General features: G+C 40.9%; 2 protein-coding genes across 2 annotated transcripts; one reads left to right on the top strand and one right to left on the bottom strand.

Moving 5' to 3' along the window:
- Positions 1-146: 146 nt before the first annotated feature.
- On the bottom strand, positions 147-10,509 carry cdc23 (CDC23 (cell division cycle 23, yeast, homolog)). Its single transcript, XM_017493586.2, has 16 exons — positions 10,340-10,509; positions 8,078-8,150; positions 7,828-7,965; positions 7,669-7,711; positions 7,328-7,433; positions 6,447-6,579; positions 5,692-5,869; positions 5,267-5,364; positions 5,004-5,085; positions 4,600-4,753; positions 4,076-4,195; positions 3,443-3,518; positions 3,305-3,366; positions 3,087-3,165; positions 1,542-1,661; positions 147-477 (listed from the first exon to the last, which is right to left on the bottom strand). Exons 1-16 carry the CDS (start codon positions 10,447-10,449, stop codon positions 292-294), a joined length of 1,758 nt encoding a protein of 585 aa, XP_017349075.1. The 5' UTR covers positions 10,450-10,509; the 3' UTR covers positions 147-291.
- Positions 10,510-13,345: 2,836 nt separating this feature from the next.
- camlg (calcium modulating ligand) lies at positions 13,346-18,039 on the top strand. Its single transcript, XM_017493631.3, has 4 exons — positions 13,346-13,638; positions 16,078-16,490; positions 16,615-16,680; positions 17,135-18,039. The coding sequence occupies exons 1-4, from the start codon at positions 13,491-13,493 to the stop codon at positions 17,324-17,326; spliced, it is 819 nt and encodes a 272-aa protein (XP_017349120.1). The 5' UTR covers positions 13,346-13,490; the 3' UTR covers positions 17,327-18,039.
- The last annotated feature ends 1,489 nt before the right edge of the window (positions 18,040-19,528 follow it).

Below are 19,528 nucleotides of genomic sequence, written 5' to 3'. Positions count from 1 at the left end.
ATTTTTAAGTATCCTTCAACCATTCAGAATTTTTCCTGTATATTACCCTCAAGAGTCACCTACAGGATGTTCTCTCTTTATTGTTTGCAAAGTCACGCTGCTGAAACCGAGACACAGCCCCTGAACTGCTCTCAGTCACGCTCCTGTTGCACGTTTCAAAAATGAAAAACTTTATTTAATCAAATTACACATACAGGTTATTTCTGAGCAAACTGAAAATATCAATCTGTACAGCATAAGAACATGATTAAGTATGAACTATGTGGATGGGTGCGTGTGTGTGTGTGTGTGTCAGGGTGTGATGGAGGACAGGTCGAGAGGAGACACTCTCCGAATTGGTGTGGTGGTGTTGTACACACTCTGCAGTGTGTGTGTGGCCGTGTTCAGTGGGTTAAACACACTCTGCTCGGACGATGATTCTCCCTGTTCCCGGACAGCTGAGATCTGACGCAGCAGAGCTTTTCCCTCTTCACGTGCCTACACAAACACAAGATCTGAATTTACAAACTTTATGGAGTGCTGTGGAGCAGATATTTAATAATTAATGATGTGTGGGTGTAACACCTCCGTAACTATCCACACGTGATATTTGGGCACAGTTTTTACATGTTAATGTTCATAAGATGTTAAATACAGCACATGAAAATATACTCATCGTCCACATTAAAATGAATGGCTGTACACCTGCTCATTTATGCAGTTATCCAATCAGCTAATCATGTGACGGCAGCAGCACAATGCATAAAATCATGCAGATACACGTCTCGCAGAAACTGGACCGTTAAAGACTGGAAAAAGAGCAGGAGAATTGTTTTCTGATCTTCAACTGTCTAGATTAGGTGAGCCTGTCTATGCCCAATATATCTCCAGATTCCTGTTCTTGGCTGACAGGAGTGGAACCTGTTGTGGTCTTCTGCTGTTGTAGCCCATCCACCTCAAGGTTTGATGTTTTGTGTATGCTGAGATGCCTTTCTGCTCACCATGGATGTAAAGTGTGATTATTTGAGTTACTAGATTCTTCCTGCCAGCTCAAACCAATCTGGCCATTTTCTTCCGATCTCTCTCATTGACAAGATGTTTCCCACTCACAGAACTTTCACTCACTTGTGTGTTTCAATGGTTTTTGTTTTATTTTTTTTACACCACTCTGTGTAAACGCAACAGACTGTTGTGTTTGAAAATCCCAGGAGATCAGCAGTTTCGGAAATACTCAAACCAGTCCATCTGGCACCAACAAATATGCCACGGTTAAAGTCATAGCAATCACATTTCCAAACGAGATGTTTTATTTGAACATTAACTGAAGCTCTTGACCTGTATCTGCACGATTTTATGCACTGTGCTGCTGTCACATGATTGGCTAACTGTATAAATGAACAGATGTACAGGTGCTTCTATTAAAATGGACAGTCAGTGTATATACAGCAATAGTGCGTTTGTTCTGCCACAGACACTATATCACATTATGATGTGTGTGTGTGTGTGTGTGTGTGTGTGTGTGTGTGTGTGTGTGTGTGAGAGAGAGAGAGAGAGATACTCACTTCATTGTAGTCACAGCAGCGTTGTGCACAAAATGACGCCTCATCGTACAGTTTGTTCTTGAAGTAATACTGACCAAGATAACGCAACGCTGTGCTCACCTCCACATGCTCCAACTTCTCCTGCACGCGCGCGCGCGCACACACACACACACACACACACACACACAACTTTAACATGTCTAGTTTACCATCTTTACTTCCTATGGCTCAGTTTGTATATTTTTAATGCCCCAGCATGGTTAGTGATTCTGTGTTCATTCTCATGGTGTTGATCAGAAACAGTTTTTATAAAGTAATCAGATTGTTTAAATAAATTTTTTTTTTTTTTTTTTTTTTTTTTTTTTTAAGTGTTCATTAAATATTTGTTTAAACATGTTCAGTTGTATTGAGTAATAATACTCTTAAATACTGACTTTATATTTAGGCACCATTACATTTTCCAAACCTTCGTTATCTATTAAAATAACATCTAACCTAAACACGGACACTAACAGACACCTTAAACACTTACAGCATTAAATACTCAACATGATGGCATTAACCTTCACTCTCACAACAATATAAACCTCACAACATAAGACTCACCCACACAACAATCAACATGCACAGCATTAAACACGCTTACAACATTCAAGAGTCACGGCATTCAACTCCCACCTTCATGGAAAACACGCAAACTCTTGAAAATAAACTTCTTTAAATGCTCACACTCATGCCATTAAAAGGATAGTTCACCCAAAAATAAAACTTCGGTCATCAATTACTCGCCCTTGTGTCGTTCCAAACCCATAATACAATCGTTCATCTTCGGAACACAAGTGAAGATATTTTTAATGAAACCTGGGAGATTTCTGTCCCTCAACTGATAGTACATGTAACCAAAACTTTCAAGCTCAAAAAAAGTTCATAAAGGCATTGTAAAAGTTATCCATGTTACTCCAGTGGTTTAATCCCAATTTACGAAGAGATAAGAACGCGAAACGAGAGAATCATGACGCACACGCATTCTATTGACGTGAGACCGAACGTTCACACGATACAACCGGACTTGGAAGCGCTGCACTGTTTACAGCAGAAGAAGAGGGACGCTGTTTGCAAGCTTCTTTCATTATATTTTGAAAAATAAACCAAGACCTAAAGCAAAATCAACTTGCAGTGTAACGAACAACGCTTCTGAACAGCGCCCCTCTCCCTCTACTGTAAACAGTGTAGTGCTTCCGGGTCCGGTTGTATCGGGAGAACGTCCACCGTTGTGGTACTCTCGTGAATGCGCGTCAGAGATCTATGGGTTTGGACTGACATGAGGACGAGTAATTGATGACCGAAGTTTTATTTTTTTGGTGAACTATCTCTCGCAGCATTAAACATTCATCCTCATGGCAATTAACACTCGTAGCATTAAACACGCTCACAATACTAAATGATTCATGGCATTAAACGCTCACCCTCACAGCATTTAACACACATGCTCACAACAAATGCCGTCATGTGGACGGCATTAAACGCTCACAGTCATGACAAACTTTCAAAGTATTAAACACTCACCCCACAGGAGAAAATGTCCTGGACATAGATAATGTAACACTGAGCCGCATCATCCGACTCATTCAGCTGCTCATGAAGCCTGGACGTTGACACACGGACACACACACACCCCAAATTCAAACACTGTGTTTATCACTAACATACTATGCAAAGTGATTTGTAACATGTAGTAGTAGTAATAATAATAATAACAATAATAATAATAATAACAACAATACTTGGCAAGTTTGAGCAGTGCCATCCTCTCCACATCTCCCACTGAATACGCTCGCCAGTAACACTGCAACACACAGACGTTATTCGTACCACCCACTTTGGCATGAACATAATTTAGCGTGACGTTCAGAGCTCCTGACCTTTTTAGCTTCAACCTGCTGTGAGAGTTTTTCGTAACATTCACCGAGAGCTACAAGCATACGGGAGTCATTGGGCCTGAAACACACACACACACACACACACAGTAACAATAGTGCCAAAGCAAAAAGACAGACAAAAAATTTTTTTTTCCTTTACACTCTTTTGTGATGCATGACCCACACTGAGTGAGTTACACTGTATCTAAATATTGGTGCTGAATTTATTTCCACTTATTGTGGGTTACCAAGAGAACAGGGACATAGGGGTGACCGAAAAATTGTCACTAGTAGTCACTCAAGCCAAACAGCTGCTACTTTGTAGAACACTACCTACCTTCCTCGCAATGAAACCTTCAGTCATGTCTGAGAACGTTCCCATCGAGAACAACATAGGAAATGTTGCATGATTAGAAACAGATTTAGCTTAAGCTGAAGCACGTTTGGCCGCAAACACGTTTCTCCATCTGATACGAGTGTTTCTTTCTGATCACTTGACCAACAGTGATCATTTGACCAACTTTAATGACATGCAACTTGGTTGCTTTTTTATTATGAACGAGTGACTACGCCCACATCTGCACTGCAAGTCCGAACTGATCATCACTGTACAACACATGCACGCACACTACACACCTGAGCTGGTGAGCTTTCCTGTAGTAGTACAGCGAGTAGAAGGGCATCTTGAGGATTTCGTAAGTCTGACCAAGTCCGTACCACGCCCGGTAATCCCGCTTATTTACCTCGATTGCATGTCTTATACACACAAACATATGGAACATTATAATACATATGATATAGAACAACATACTATTATACACCAATGCAGAATACACACAATCACCATTTTAATCAGCGCCACGATCACACAGATCAGTTTGCATACATACACCAAGAACTGATGGATGAGGTAGAGGGGTGTCAATACTTTGTGCAGGGTCACAATCAGCAATTATGCGCCTGTGAACTGACCTGTGTAGTGGTGGAATGAACGTAGCTACAACACAGAATATAATACGCTATACAGTGTGTGTTTTGACCTAGGTGGAGTTTAATGGGGTGTAGTAATTACCACTGTAGACAATTGCACCTGTAGGCCTGGATGGTGTTTGATGTACCAGCAGAATATGAGAGTGTTAATTACGATGTGTTAATTGCACCTGTAGGCCTGGATGGCAGCGGACGTATTCTTCATCTCCATGTACTCGTGGCCCATCAGCGTCCAGGCCCCGAGACAGCGAGGGCTCAGTTTCAGCGCTCGCTGGAAATACAAAGCCGCTTTCTCATGTTGACACCGCATACTGTAGTAATTACCTACACAATTAACACTCAGAATTAACACTGCCATAATAACACACACTGCTGCTCCTGTCTGGGTGTTGAATATCAGTGTTAAAACGTTTATTAGAAACCATTTTTGAGTGTGTGTGTGTAATATATACATATATACACACACGCACTAATTATTTAGAAATTTTAAGGAAAAAAACATCATCTGAAACTGTAGTGAGATATTACTTCAGTGTTTGTGTGTGTGTGTGTGCGCGCGTGTGTGATTACTGACCAATGACACAGCAGGTCTCCACTCTGTATTTGTCGATTTCCACCAGGCTGTGGGCGAGATAGCTCAGCTCCGGCTTCATACTCTAACACACACACACACACACACACACACACACACACACACACCCTGTAAAGTCTTTCCACCGGCTTCAATGTCATTCATTAATAAATTCATTCAACAGCGTGTTTTAACACATGTCCTCTGTTCCCCTGTGCTCTTTGTATTGAACTCTGTAGGTGTGATGCGAGTGGGAGTTTTCTCACCCGGACATACAGCAGGTTAGAGAACGTGTCCATGTTCTCAATGCGGAATGGATCCTGTTCACGGAGCTCTTTAAACAGGTCCAATGCCTGGTCGATATCTGTGCGCACACACACACACACACACACACACACACACACACACACACACACACACACAAAATCACTACCTAGTTTTCTTATTAGAACACACAGAGACTCAGGGTGTGAGGGAGTGTGTGTATTATCCATAATACACTGCAAAATGGTTTACTTATGTAAACTAGTATGTGTTGAGGACATCTGTTGCATATTAGCCCATTAATAATCTACATTAGCACAGACTTCTCTGTGGACTGTGTCTGTGTGCATTGTCCCAAACCACACATTCAAGTTGCAGTCCAGATAAGTCTGTGTTAGATAATGATGATGATGATGATGGTCCAGACCTCGAATGTTGTGGTAGGCGACAGCGATCTGGGAGATGATGTAGGTGCTCTTGGAGAATCCAGCCTCCTTCAGACTCTGGTATTTTTGCAGTGCCTCCGTAATCATCTGCAGCTCCGTATACATGTGGGCCATGAAGAAGTCCCTCACCCAACAGTCCGGCAGGGATAGAGACTTCAGCTTCAGACACATAGAGAGAAAAACAGAGACTTCAGTTACAGACACAGACATAGAGACAGAAAGTCTTTTAAGTCTTGGTCTGTGTGTCTGTAACTGAAGTCTCAAGCCTTCTTAAATGAGGACTGAATTGAGTCTACACCATCTTCATGCTGGTGATGAGGGTTGAAGAACTGAGTGAGTGTATGCAGGTGTTAAGTGTATATGGCATTAAGTGCAGACAGTGTTACATGTATATGCTGAGTGTATGGTGTTAAGGCCAGATGTGAATTCAGTTTTGTGTTTATTTTCTGCTAGATGTTAAGTGTTTGATGTTATGTCAATGTTAGACAAGACTGATAACGTAAGGTATTAAGAGACTGTGTAGTGGTGGTGTTGAGAATATGCATGTGTACTGTTGAGAGACAGCACAGCGGGCGGTGCGGGGAGACAGCACAGCGGGCGGTGCGGGGAGACAGCACAGCGGGCGGTGCGGGGAGACAGCACAGCGGGCGGTGCGGGGAGACAGCACAGCGGGCGGTGCGGGGAGACAGCACAGCGGGCGGTGCGGGGAGACAGCACAGCTGTGTTAAATGTGTACCATGTCAATGTTGGTGATGAGGTTGCAGAGCTCGAGCCAGGCGCCCCAGTGCAGAGGGAGAGAATGCGTTGCCTCCACAAACACATCCACTGCTTCCTTCATCAGATCCAGTTTCCTCAACACAACACCATACCTGTACAAATCACACATTCACACACACAAAATTAACAGGTGACAGCCAGGCTTTTAACCGCATATAGTACTGAAAATTGCTAAACATTTCTTTTTTGAAAATATTTCAACCAGTCTTTGTATTTTAATTATGCTTAGTGAAAAGGAAAGAAAAGTTTAAAAAAAAAAAAAAAGTTTATTCCAGTTTGACTGAAAGCCTCCCTGCCTACCTCCATAGTTATAATCTAATCTACTTATGGAGAACAACAATACTGACAAATTTTAAAGAATAATAAGTGAAAAGGGGAAATGTTTATTATCACTTTGATTATCAGCATCATCCACATCAGTCTCTGCCTCATCGCCTTACGTAAAAGTCACCTGCAGTGTTTGCCTTCCTGGAGTCTTCTGATCATTTCTTCACTTGACCGATCTTTGTACTGTATATGCTTATATCAACAGGGAAATAATCCCTGATTAATTCAGTTAAGTTCAAATCTGAAAATGAACTGGAAACCATTGAGACCTGATCTGTACCAAAATCACCACAGCGCTGTACTGCAGCAACACTACAGGGACAAACACTAAACTACGCTACACCAGTAGGTGGAGCTGAGGTACGTCTTTAGCAGTAGAATGGACATTATGGAGAATGAAAACATTCCCACTTTAAGGGGCATCACAAAGGAAAAACTTTTCAGTTTTTAGTACATTGCTGTCATGTAAACGTACCCTAAAGCATGTGGTGTGTGAGAAGTGTGTGTATTTACAGGTAGAGTGTGAATCCATCCAGTTCTCCAGCATTGTGTTTCTTGCTGAGCTCCACTCTCAGTTCCCTCAGAGCCTCATTACGCACCTGGCCCTTCTCCAGAGGACCTACACACGTGTGCACGTGCACGCGCACGCACACACACACACACACACACACACACACACACACACAGAGAGACCAAAAGAGATTCAATGCAGCCCCTAAACTTCATTAATTACTTTGAAACATGCCACTGAATAAAACCTCTTAGTGATCATTCAATTCATTAAATATTTAGTTATTATAAAGAATATAATAATAATATACTCGAAATCAGCTGAAAAACTGTGTGTGTCTCACCCAGACTGTCCACGGTCTCATCGTCCTTCTTCTTCTCCCCTGACTGAAACATACAAAAAAAATAATAAACTAATGCTGAGAACACCAGAGCACACGTAACACCACCTGGCATGAATAAACACTGAGTGCAAGTGAACAGTGACATTGAGCATGCCTCACCAGATAGCGCGAGTACATGTAGATAAAATACGCTTTCTGACTGTGGCAGTCACGCAGGAAATATGCTGCACGATCATATTCTTTTAGATCGAAATACGACTTCGCCAAACACAAAGCGTCCAGGTCGTGGGCTTCATCCTAAACACAAAGACAATCAGATACATTTAATTTCTCGCTGATCAACACCATTCAGATACTAAATAAATAACCAGAAGCGTTGTCTTTGGTCTGATGAATTAAACACACTGACCTCAGTGACGTGTGGTGGAGAGGGAACCTCACTCAGTGGGAGAGGATCGAGAGAAAATGCCAACTCAGATGCCCTGGATGCGCGCACACACACACACACACACACACAAACACACAGTAAGACATATAATACATTTTAACCACATTATCACATTCAGAAGGCAGAATAAGGATGGTGAATTGCTGAATAATTACTCATAATTATAAAGGCAATGCAAGAAATGTAGAGAATTAAAAACATCTACACAATCAGTGTGATATACACTGATCATCCGTAACATTTAAACCACCTGCTTAATATTGTGCCACCAAAACAGGTCTGACCCGTCGAGTCATGGACTCTCTGAAGGCAAATGGTAAATAGTCTGCACTTTAACCGTAGCGGTTCTACAGTTACTGATGTCAATAAAATTATGTTACAAATTTATTGTTAAGAACACAATAATAAGTAAAATGCATTTTTTAAATAAATCAGGTTTTGCGCGGCTGCCAGAGGCGTAACTGGCCTGAATATTTTTTCTTAAGCCCTGAATAATTCTCCACTTGGAGCGGTTTGTCACTACGTAACTGAACATCAGTAAAAGAAGACGGCAGTGTTGTAATTTTATATCTTCAGTGAACGGAGGCGAGACCGATCAGACAGGGTTTACAGGAAAAAACACTCGTGTCTTATTGGCTAACAGTCTCCCAATTCTGTCAAAAGCTAGCTCACAGTCAGTGTGAGGGGAAAATGGATATGAGTTCCACTTTACGTGAACATGATATGAGCAGAGCAGAAGGAAAGATAATGTACTTTGCATGGCACTGTAGCAGCTAAACCCATAGCTTAGCTGTGCCTCCCCCTGGCTAGTGACACCAAACTAGCCTAGTTAGAAAAGTTTTAGATTTTATCGGTCTGGTAGTCCTACAAACAGTGACAACACTCAAGGCAACTTTTATGATAAATACGACTTTTGTGTAGGTTTGATAGGTTTTGAAAGTAACTTGAAAGTAAAGTAATTAGTAATCTGTAGTGGATTACTTTTTTGAGTAACTAAAAAAACACTGTCTCTCTCTCTCTCTCTCTCTCACACACACGCGCGCGCGCGCGCAAGGTGCTAGCCTGCCATTGGGAGCAACTTGGGGTTCAGTGTCTTACCCAACGACGCTTCAACATATGGAGGCAAGTGGGCCGGGGAGCAAACCGACAACCCTGCAATTAGCAGACAATCTGCTCTACCACCGATGCTACAGTCGCCCCAAACAAACAAGACCTCTGAAGGTGTGCTGTGGAATCTGGCATTAAGAGCTTAGCAGCAGATCCTTTAAAATCTTTTAAAGTTGTGTAAAAAATAAAGTTGTGAGTTGGGGCCCCCATGAATCAGACTTGTTTGTCCAGCACATCCCACAGATGCTTAATCGGATTGAGATCTAGGGGCCACAATTTGGAGGCCAAGTCAAGACCTTGAACTCTTTGTCATGTTCCTCAAATCATTCCTGAACAGTTTTTGCAGCGTGGCAGGGAGCATTATCCTTCTGAAAGAGACCACTGACATTAGGGAATACTGTTTCCATGAAGGGGTGTACTTGGTTAGTGTTTAGCCGGTTTAATATATTAATGTTAGTGTTTAGCCGGGTTAATATATTAATGTTTAGCCGGTTTAGTCTGGAGTTCAGCAAGATGTCGCGGTTGTGACTCGGGGACAGAGGGAACGGTGACTCGGTGACTCGGGGACAGAGGGAACGGTGACTCGGTGACTCGGGGACAGAGGGAACAGAGGGAACGGTGACTCGGTGACTCGGGGACAGAGGGAACAGAGGGAACGGTGACTCGGTGACTCGGGGACAGAGGGAACAGAGGGAACGGTGACTCGGGGACAGAGGGAACGGTGACTCGGGGACAGAGGGAACGGTGACTCGGGGACAGAGGGAACGGTGACTCGGGGACAGACGGAACGGTGACTCGGGGACAGACGGAACGGTGACTCGGGGACAGACGGAACGGTGACTCGGGGACAGACGGAACGGTGACTCGGGGACAGACGGAACGGGTAGTGGGTCAGACACTGATCTCACGGAGTTTCTGTACTAGTGACATTGTTTGTTAGTTAGTGAACATTAATTAATGTGAACCTGTGTGAATAATCATAAATAACGTCATTAATGCCTCTCATGAAACTCATGAACACAGACATTAGCCCCGCGGCTAACAGCCCGAGCGTACCAGTTAATAACACACTCACGGTGCAGTTTGTTATGTAAAACCTGATATAAAATAACTCACCACTTTACACTATGCACCAGCCCGCGCTCCTTACATTGCGATATCATAGAAATCAGCTGCTTTTTAATCTGCACCAAGTCGCTAAACTCACTGCTCAGAGCCGCCGCCATTTTTCGTGTGTTTGTGTGACGTCACCGAGGCGCAGTAGAGACCTATCCTGATTGGACCGGCACGTCGAGATGGGCTGTGTTCTAAATGTAGTTGAGCATTCCGCTCCAATCTTCGTATAAGTGCACTACATAGGACATGGAAAATATGTTTTACACCCTAATCCAGTGGCGTGCACAGACCTCTGCTGGGGTCGGGGCGGAAGGACCAATAAGGGCACTTTAAAAAAAATTAAATAGAATAAAAATAATTATTACTTTAGGTTCATAACCGAATGTTTGTTTTTTTTTTACAGTATTGAAACACGTAATTATTTATTAAAATAAATCACCTGTATTTATAGCAGTATTCGTCTGTCTGTTGTGTTTGAATGTCTTCCTCAGGGTTAATTGGAAGGTGTCGCTCTATTGAGAGCAGTAGTAGGTCAGAGCTTTTCTTCATTAGGCTACATAGCTTTCCAAGTCTGGATTTCACAAGTTTTAACTTTGAATATGAGCGTTCAGCTGTAGATGTGGAGACAGGTATCTCGAACGTATCTCAGTCTCACTGTCTTGAGCATTTCCTGGACATTGCTTTTTGGGAAGGAGTAGGATGCATCAAACACTTTAAGTTCTGTGAAAACCTGGGAAATGATAATATTACTAAATATTATTTACTTTTATTTTACCAAACAAAAGAGAATCGAGAAGGTAATCATGTTGAAGTCATGTTCAATTTTGTTGATGTTGTAAACTTTATGTTTGTATTATATGGATGAAAAGTGCTAGCTATCATGAAATCAAAGCTATGAATGCCTTACATGTTAGAGAGTTGGACTTGAACTTAGATTTCATTTAAGTTAGATGCATTTCCCCAAAACATACAATAAAACATGAAAGCATTAAAAAGTGTCATTAAATAAATAACTAATACTCTCTGGTAACTAATACTTAAATAAGCATATGAGGATGTGGTTAAGAGACTGCTGCGTAGTACTGTAAAGGAACCTTTATCATGCACCTTTGAACTATTAATTATAAGTTTGTTAATATTTTGTCTTTATTATTATTAGTGGCAATGGTAGAAACATATTGTTATTATATATAACAATATGAGCCCCACCCTATTTCAATCTGTTTAAAAACAAAAATCTCACCATGCTTCCAAAAAATCTAATGACAAGAGATATGCAAAAACTAGAATAAACTTTGGAAGTGCTTTCAAGATGGGGAAGCTTATTACTGGTGAAAGGGATGAAATTGGATGCAGAATTAGCAATCTAGCTCCTAGACAGATATGTAATTGCAATCTGTGTTAAGTATTGAACAGTGTGAATGTTTATTTTTTTCATAATGAATCAAGTAGATGCATTTTTTATCACTTAGAAATTCAACTGAGGTAATGATTTGGATGAGCCACCTTCACAGAAATACTGTGTATGTAGTGCTACCTAACTTTCTTGCAGCTAACAATGCTAACCGGTAGTGACAGTCAGTGGCCATTCTCACAGTAGCAAATCAGTAAGAGCTTTCATTAGATTTTTCAGCTGCCTAATGATCAGCTGAAAATAAATAGTTAGCATTGTTAGCTGAATGGAAGTTGGCACCGATAGTGGCATCAGCTGAAAAACCCATGAGAGCTCATTACAATCAAAAAATGAAACAGCAATGGCACTCATCCATTTTCATAAATCAACATAAGCTGAATTTTGCATGCTTATAGTGCTATAACTTGGCTATCAACCAGTTAATGTCTGAGTGGGCAAAAACACAGGTCATGTTAAAATGGTAACACCAGGAGACACAGGAGTTTGATGCCCTGTTTGACGCTCTTGCAAACACGCCAGTAAACACCTAGTTTATATATATATATATATATATATATATATATATATATATATATATATATATATATATATATATATATATATATATATATATATATCTGTATTCATTAACTATTATACTACAGAATCAAGTGCTGCATATTTTTCTATTTTTAATCTGATTTCTCTCTTTAAAAAAACATTTAGATTATATCAGACAACACATCATTACACCACAGCTATATAGACTCTGCCAAGCACATTTCAAACTTTCTGACAGTAATATTGTTAGAATAACTGAAAATTCTACTCCCTCAAATACACTTATGACTTTGTTCATATAGATTTTTAATTATTTTAGAACTGTTGTGTACATGAATGGTATTTCTGGTACCCATATAATCCCGAAAGGGGACCTTCATGTTTATTTAATATATACAGTCATTTGCTTCAGAGCTGCAGTAATGTGAAAAAGAAGAGACACAGGCTTTCACTTCAGAGACAAAACTGTACGGCTATTTCCATCGGATTTTATTCCTATGATGTAATCTAATTATTTAAATCTAAACAGATTTATTAAAAAACAACAACAACAAAAAAACCCCACCAAAATCTGAATTGCCAATCTCGATGCATAATTATAGCCTCGACACATGCGTTCCTCTGACCGCATCACAATAACTGAGTTCTGTATTAATGCGCAGGTTTAAAATAAACCCGTTACACTTGACATTATTGTGTGCTATCTTTGCCCGTAATGTTGCCTAGCGACCAGAGCTTACTGTTAACACACTACATTGCGTGAGGGAAGAATTGCTTATAGTGAATATTGCTGTTAATATTACTAATAAATTATCCTGGTTAAAATAACTGTATCTAACGCCCTCTCGTGGCTCTCTGATTTAATATATCTCATTCCTTTATTATTTTCCTTAATAAAACTAAATAAAACCCATAACATTAAATTACATAACATTATACTTGAGATCATGACGGAAAAAAAAACAAGATGGACTTTCTGTAAATATCATAAGATCTTTAAAACATTGCTCATGCTTTTTGTATTGAAAATCCAACGTCAGTGTGATGACATCATCACTGCGCGTCCTGAACAAACCGCTGTTTGTATGAAAGCGGAAGAGGACAGTACGCTAGTGGATTGTGTTATAGTGGTAGAGAACGCGGTTTTTGTTAAATAAGGGTTTGAATAAATAAGAAAGCGAAGTGTGTATTAGTGTGATGGAGGCTGAGATCTCGACGCCGGAGGAGAGAGGAGTGAGCGCGGCGCAGAGACGAGCAGAAATCCGCCGCAGGAAACTCTTAATGAACTCCGAGCAGAGGATGAACAGAATAGTGGGCTTTAATAAAAATGACGGAGAAAACAGTGGTGAGAAATAAATATTGTACTCTAGTATCTACTTCTGTTAGGGGTTTAATCTACGCTGGAGCTCGGCTATGGCGCTGTTATTGTGAGGAGCAAATCAGGCCTGCAGTGTTTGTGCATTGGGTTACACTGGGGAATTAATCATTACAGTCCTGGTGGTGATCTCACTGCTCAGACACACCTGATACGGCAGGGTGTGAGAGTGTGTGAGTGTGTGTGTGTGAGTGTGTGTGAGTGTGAGTGTGTGTGTGTGTGTGTGTGTGTGTGTGTGTGAGAGTGTGTGTGTGTGTGTGTGAGAGAGAGAGAGAGAGAGAGAGAGAGAGAGAGAGAGAGAGAAAAAAACAAAGAAAGAAATCACCAGACAGCACGACCCCAGATGCATTGTTGAAGAAAGCCAGGCCTCTGTTGTATGACTGACATTAGCCCAGAAAGTTCGGAAACCCTCATAGAATTTGTAATTGGTTTAATCGTTATAATGAGGATTGTATTGGTTTTAATGGAACCTGTAATGGTCCCTGTGGGTCTCTACTGGTCATTTGTTCCCTTCTGTTGATGGCATTTTATGTCTACTGGATACCATTAAGGAACAGTACTGTTAATGGTTTTATTGGAAACTGTAATGGTCCCTGTGTGTCTTTACTGGTAATTTGTTGCCTTCTATTGGTGGCCTGTTATTTCTACTGGATACCATTAAGGACCAATAATGGTTTTAATGGTGACATGATGGTTTGTAATGGTAACCATTACAATTTCTGTGATGATTTCTGTTGGGGGTTTTTTCAGCAGGGGAGACAAAATCTCTTTCATCAGTATTTTGATTGGGGGGAAAATTAACTGTGGCGCACACACATTTTTGATCTGATATATCTGTAATATGCCTTTTTTATCATTGTCTAGTATGGACATTATGCACTCCATAATCCTCCTCCTTTCCCTCTCCTAATCTTTACAATATATCTTAAAACAGAAATGGTTCTGTACGTAACATACTTGCAAATTTTGTACATCCCTATTTTTTTTGCAAATTCCTGTACAATTATTTCCTATTTCTTCTTCATTTCTATTTTTTATTTAGTTATTTAACTGCACAGTCTAAGGAGGAGTAGGCTAGGTTTTCATTTCACTGCCTGTTATATACTGTGTATATCTGGGGATGTGACATATAGAATCTTTACATTGTAGACACATTTGCTGCATCCTAATTCACCTACTATCCATCCTAAATAGTATCCAAGATTAGAATGAGTGTGTCCCGAATAGTAGTATGTTGAAATGAATATCCTAAAGGTACCAGGATGGTCTACTATTTCTGGTAGCTTTTCAAAGTGTGGATCCATTGACGGGGCTAAGTTGTTAGCACGTTTGCCTCGCACCTCCGCTGTTGGCGGTTTGATTCCCACCTCCACCCTGTGTGCATGTTTGCATGTTCTCCCTGTGCTTCGGGGGTTTCCTCTGGGTACTCTGGTTTCCTCCCCCAATCCAAAGACATGCGTTGTAGGCTGATTGGCATGTCTAAATTGTCCGTAGTGTGTGAATGGGTGTGCGATTGTGCCCTGTGATGGGTTGGCACCCCGTACAGGGTGTCCCCTGCCTCGTGCCCCGAGTCCCTTGGGATAGGCTCCATGTTCCCCACGACCCCGTGAAGGATAAGCAGTACAGATGGATGGATCTTTCCGTGGACACTTTTTCAGCTAATTCCTTGCACAAGGAAGGAGGAGTTTCTTGATCATTTGCTTCGCCGGATTTTAGAGAGGTGTAAATGAAATGTGGAAAAATAAGTTATGGGAATAGTAAATTAAATGATATAGTATAAATTATATGAGGAATAATGAATGAAGGAAAGCTGAAATGCAATGAGGAGTTTGTTTACGGTGACGGTGTGCTTAATTAGGCAAAAACGTTCTATTATGTTACATGACCTGTTTGTATGTCCGAGTACCTGTGTAGTCCTTTGCTACACACTCAAAAGTATGTACTGTTTCTTCGCAAAAAGAGCACATACTTTTAGTGCATAGTATAAGTAGGCAAATTGGGCTGCAGCAGCTGTCTGTTCTTTTACATGATCCCTTTGTTGTGAGCCTATGCTTGCAGAATCCAATTAGATGTGATTCTGATTGCTTGCTTTTTAAAATTAGGTCTTGGCAGACAGACTATTTTTTAACTAGACCAAAAAACCCCCACCCGCCAACTTGATATTTCCACCTGCAACTTTGTTCCAAAACTAGTGCAATTTGGCATTAAAAAACCTGTGACCCATTTGGGCTTTTCTGTTTGCTTGTTATAGGTGTAAATGCACAAAAATAAATAATGACTTATACTGCTTATGTCATGCAGACTGTATAAATAAGAAAACATTTAAAATTTTACTTTATTGGTGAGTATGTCTTCAATCCATTATCTTATGTGTGTTTTTTTTTTTTGTTTGTTTGTTTTTTTCTACAGAAGTCCAGCGTGTGACAGAGCCACGGTTCCATCTGGACTTGGACAGGAACGAATGTTTCTCCTCCTCTGTGTCCACTAAAAGGGTGTCTCCGTTTGTCTCAGAGGCCCGGAGCGAGGGATCCATGTTAGATGAGAGGAGGGAGGAGGAGGGGGAGGATACAGAGCGAGGGGTTCGACTCAGGCCACGGGGGGAGACGTCAAGTGAAGAGCGCTCTCGCTCCCCTCGCAGGGGCATAAACACCTACCTGTCTCGCTTTGATGATGCAATCAAGCTGCGGGGCCAACTGACCAATGAGAAGGCGTCTCAGGAGAGCAGCACAGATGTGGACGAGTTCGACTCGTTTCGGCTTTTCCGGTTACTTGGCAGCGTGGTGTTAGCCGTGTGTGTGCGCATATTTGTCTGTCACTACCTGGTGAGAGTGACGCAGAAACACATTTACACCTTTTATTAGACAGTTGTCTAATTATCTGATTAGTTGTTTAATTGATTCTCATCAATTGTCTAATTTGTGCTTTATCTTTTTTCTTTTTCCATAGTCCATATTCGCACCCTTTCTCACCCTGGAACTCGCCTACATGGGCTTATACAAATACTTCCCAAAGGTGAGACAGACAGACAATGATAGACAGACAGACAGGGACAGACAGACAATGTTAGACAAACAGAATGAGACAGACCGACAATCATGGACGGCCGGACAATGATGGACGGCCAGACAGATAGACAATGATGGGCTGACAGGCAGACAGACCCTGACAGACACACTGAAAGTGATGAGTGTATTGATTTTATAGAGCTGGGGTGTTAGTAGTGAAGGTCGTGAACTGATGATCAGGAGGTTGTGAGCTTAAATCCCAGCACTGACAGAAACACTGTTTAAACCATGAACACTATAAAAGCTTCTGTTAAATAAATACCTGTGGAGCAGAATAAACACTAGTACAGGCATTGCAGTGATGGCGTTAATGTGCTGGGTTAATGTTATATCACTATGTGAGGAAACTGTCCTGCTGTCTAAATGTCCCACTCTACTGCCCAATTTGTGTCCATGTCCAGGTGGACAGGAAGATGAAGACGACGGTGCTGTCTGCGGCGCTGCTCCTCTCAGGGATTCCAGCCGAAGTGATTAGTCGCTCGGCAGAAACCTACAGGACGATGGGAGATGTCTTCTCTGATCTCTGTGTTTATTTTTTCACCTTCATCACCTGCCACGAGATCATCACTGCTTTCTCCTCTCATTCCACCTAAATAATGTGCATGCTTTACACAACACACGCACGTCATACACACAAGTGTGTTTATTCCAATTTAATGCAGTATTCCAATTCAGCTTTCAACACTTCCCCTTGGTTAAGTCCCTCTGGTCATTTTAAGCTTTGCTCTGTTACTTTATCAGCCGTTCACCAGTTCAAGCTGTTTACAAAGGAACTTTTAACAGACCTGACAGTCATATGATTGGATTTTAATCCTCCATCTTTATAGCTGGAGGTGCACTACTGCTCAATGCTAACGACTTAGCTTGCTAGCTAATTAGCATGATAGCTAGGCAGCAAACTTTACAGAAAGTGTGTGTGAGTGAGTCTTCAGTGCAATGTTCTCACTGCAGAGTGTGTTCCTATTCAACATCCCTACACACTCCACACTACACACTTCTCCCTTTGGACTGTTAGTGCACACTTCATAGTTATGCTGCTGATGTACACGTAAGAGTTATTAGGGGAGGAAGTAAATGTGTTCGTGTTTGCTGTAATGCAAGTTAAACTGATGTGTCATAGTGCTTTGCTCCTCACTGTGTTGCTGGCTTATTTGTGATGTGACAGTGTTTTGGGAAAATTTTTAAACTTGATGATTAATGTTACTATTTATGTTGCTTAATTTTTTTTTGTAATTATTCTGTATTAGAAACACTTCAAAATTACTCTTCATAATAAGAGCGTGTGAACAATAAACAGTAAACATTTGTGTGTGTGTGTGTGTTTTACAAACTGCCATTTGAAATGTATTCGTGCTGCAATGGATTCTACTGTTAAATTAAAGCCACTTTAGAAAATAAAACTAATAAAAACAAAGCAATATACAATTAAAATTAATTTATATGGATTACATTCTCTGTAAATAAACAACAGTTGATGGATTATAACCTGTAAAATAATGTGACTAGGAATCTGATCAAACATCTGCTGCATGCAGATGGGGGGTTGGGTCAGGCTCGGTTGACTTTGTGATTAGCACGTTTGCTTCGCACCTCTGGGGTTGGGGGCTCAATTCCCATCTCTACCCTGGGTGTTGTGCGAGGAGATTGCATGTTCTCCCCGTGCTTCAGGAGTTTCCTCCAGGTACTCCGGTTTTCCGACAGCTAGCTGCCTGTCTGAGCAACTATTGAGCAACCACAGAGAACTGCTATCCTTCTTCATCATGTACACCACAGACTTCCAGTACAAGACAGCCTTCAGAAATTCTCTAGTGACTGCAGTGGTCAGGTGCATCAGAGATGAACAGGAAGAGCAGTAGGGCCCTAGTAAATAACTTTGTTGAACCATCTACCCCTCAATGTGAACAAGACCAAGGAAATGGTTTTTGACCACCTCTAGAGGAGGAGGACCACAGCCAGACCAATAAACATCATGGGACAGGATGTTGAGTTGGTGTATTTACAGCAGTCTGCAATGACACATTCACACGGAAATGTGCTTTTAAAAGCTAAGATGAAACATTCAAAATTAGTTGCAACATACAGAGGAGAAATAAGAGGGTTCTTGGACCTATATGTTTCATCCCTGTATTTATAGATGAGTACTTTTTTAAAATAGTACATTTCATCATAAATGTGTGTTATTGCATGCAGCTGTAAATGGACAGGTAGCTTGATTGCTTGCTTCAATCTGAAAGTGTGTCCCATTCAGATATTTTAGCGGATTTATCTGATCTCCTCCTTTTTATAATTAATGCTCAACATGCTGCAAAGTACTTCAATACAGTAAGTAATCACATGTACATGTTACTGTCCACCATAGCTTCCTAGTGTGTGTGTAATATCTCTCTCTCTCTCTCTCTCTCTCTCTCTCTCTCTATATATATATATATATATATATATATATATATATATATATATATATATATATATATATATATATATATATATACACACACACACACACACACACACACACTAGTATTAGGTAATTTACCACGTTAACCAGCGCTGTCTCAGTACTGTGATGAGGCCTAAATCCTGACTGAACGATTTCATGAATTTTATTCCAATGCAAGTATGCTACGCTACAACTACTGTACTACAAGCTGTTCTAGGATCTTGGTGATAAAGGCGTGGCCTATAGTTGGACAACTGACAGGGCTCGAGGTCCTCGAAGTTTTTTAATCAGGGTTTGATAACTGCTAGTTTAAAGCATTTAGGTACATAGACAGTGCTAAGGGAAGAACTGATTTGAT

This window comes from Ictalurus punctatus, chromosome 18 (genome assembly GCF_001660625.3).
Source record: "Ictalurus punctatus breed USDA103 chromosome 18, Coco_2.0, whole genome shotgun sequence".
Classification (NCBI taxonomy): domain Eukaryota; kingdom Metazoa; phylum Chordata; class Actinopteri; order Siluriformes; family Ictaluridae; genus Ictalurus; species Ictalurus punctatus.
Note: the sequence above shows the minus strand (reverse complement) of the source record. Positions and strands in the feature narration are given on the sequence as shown.

Excerpts from the sequence above, each read along its gene's own strand:
- cdc23 (XM_017493586.2), bottom strand. The coding sequence starts at position 10,449 with ATGGCGGCGGCTCTGAGCAGTGAGTTTAGCGACTTGGTGCAGATTAAA. Across the intron at positions 4,196-4,599 it reads GCTGCCATCCAGGCCTACAG|ACATGCAATCGAGGTAAATA; the intron begins GTGCAATTAACA and ends TGTGTGTATAAG. Across the intron at positions 3,166-3,304 it reads GCACTGCTCAAACTTGCCAA|GCTTCATGAGCAGCTGAATG; the intron begins GTATTGTTGTTA and ends GTCAACGTCCAG.
- camlg (XM_017493631.3), top strand. The coding sequence starts at position 13,491 with ATGGAGGCTGAGATCTCGACGCCGGAGGAGAGAGGAGTGAGCGCGGCG. Across the intron at positions 16,491-16,614 it reads TATTTGTCTGTCACTACCTG|TCCATATTCGCACCCTTTCT; the intron begins GTGAGAGTGACG and ends CTTTTTCCATAG. Across the intron at positions 16,681-17,134 it reads TATACAAATACTTCCCAAAG|GTGGACAGGAAGATGAAGAC; the intron begins GTGAGACAGACA and ends GTCCATGTCCAG.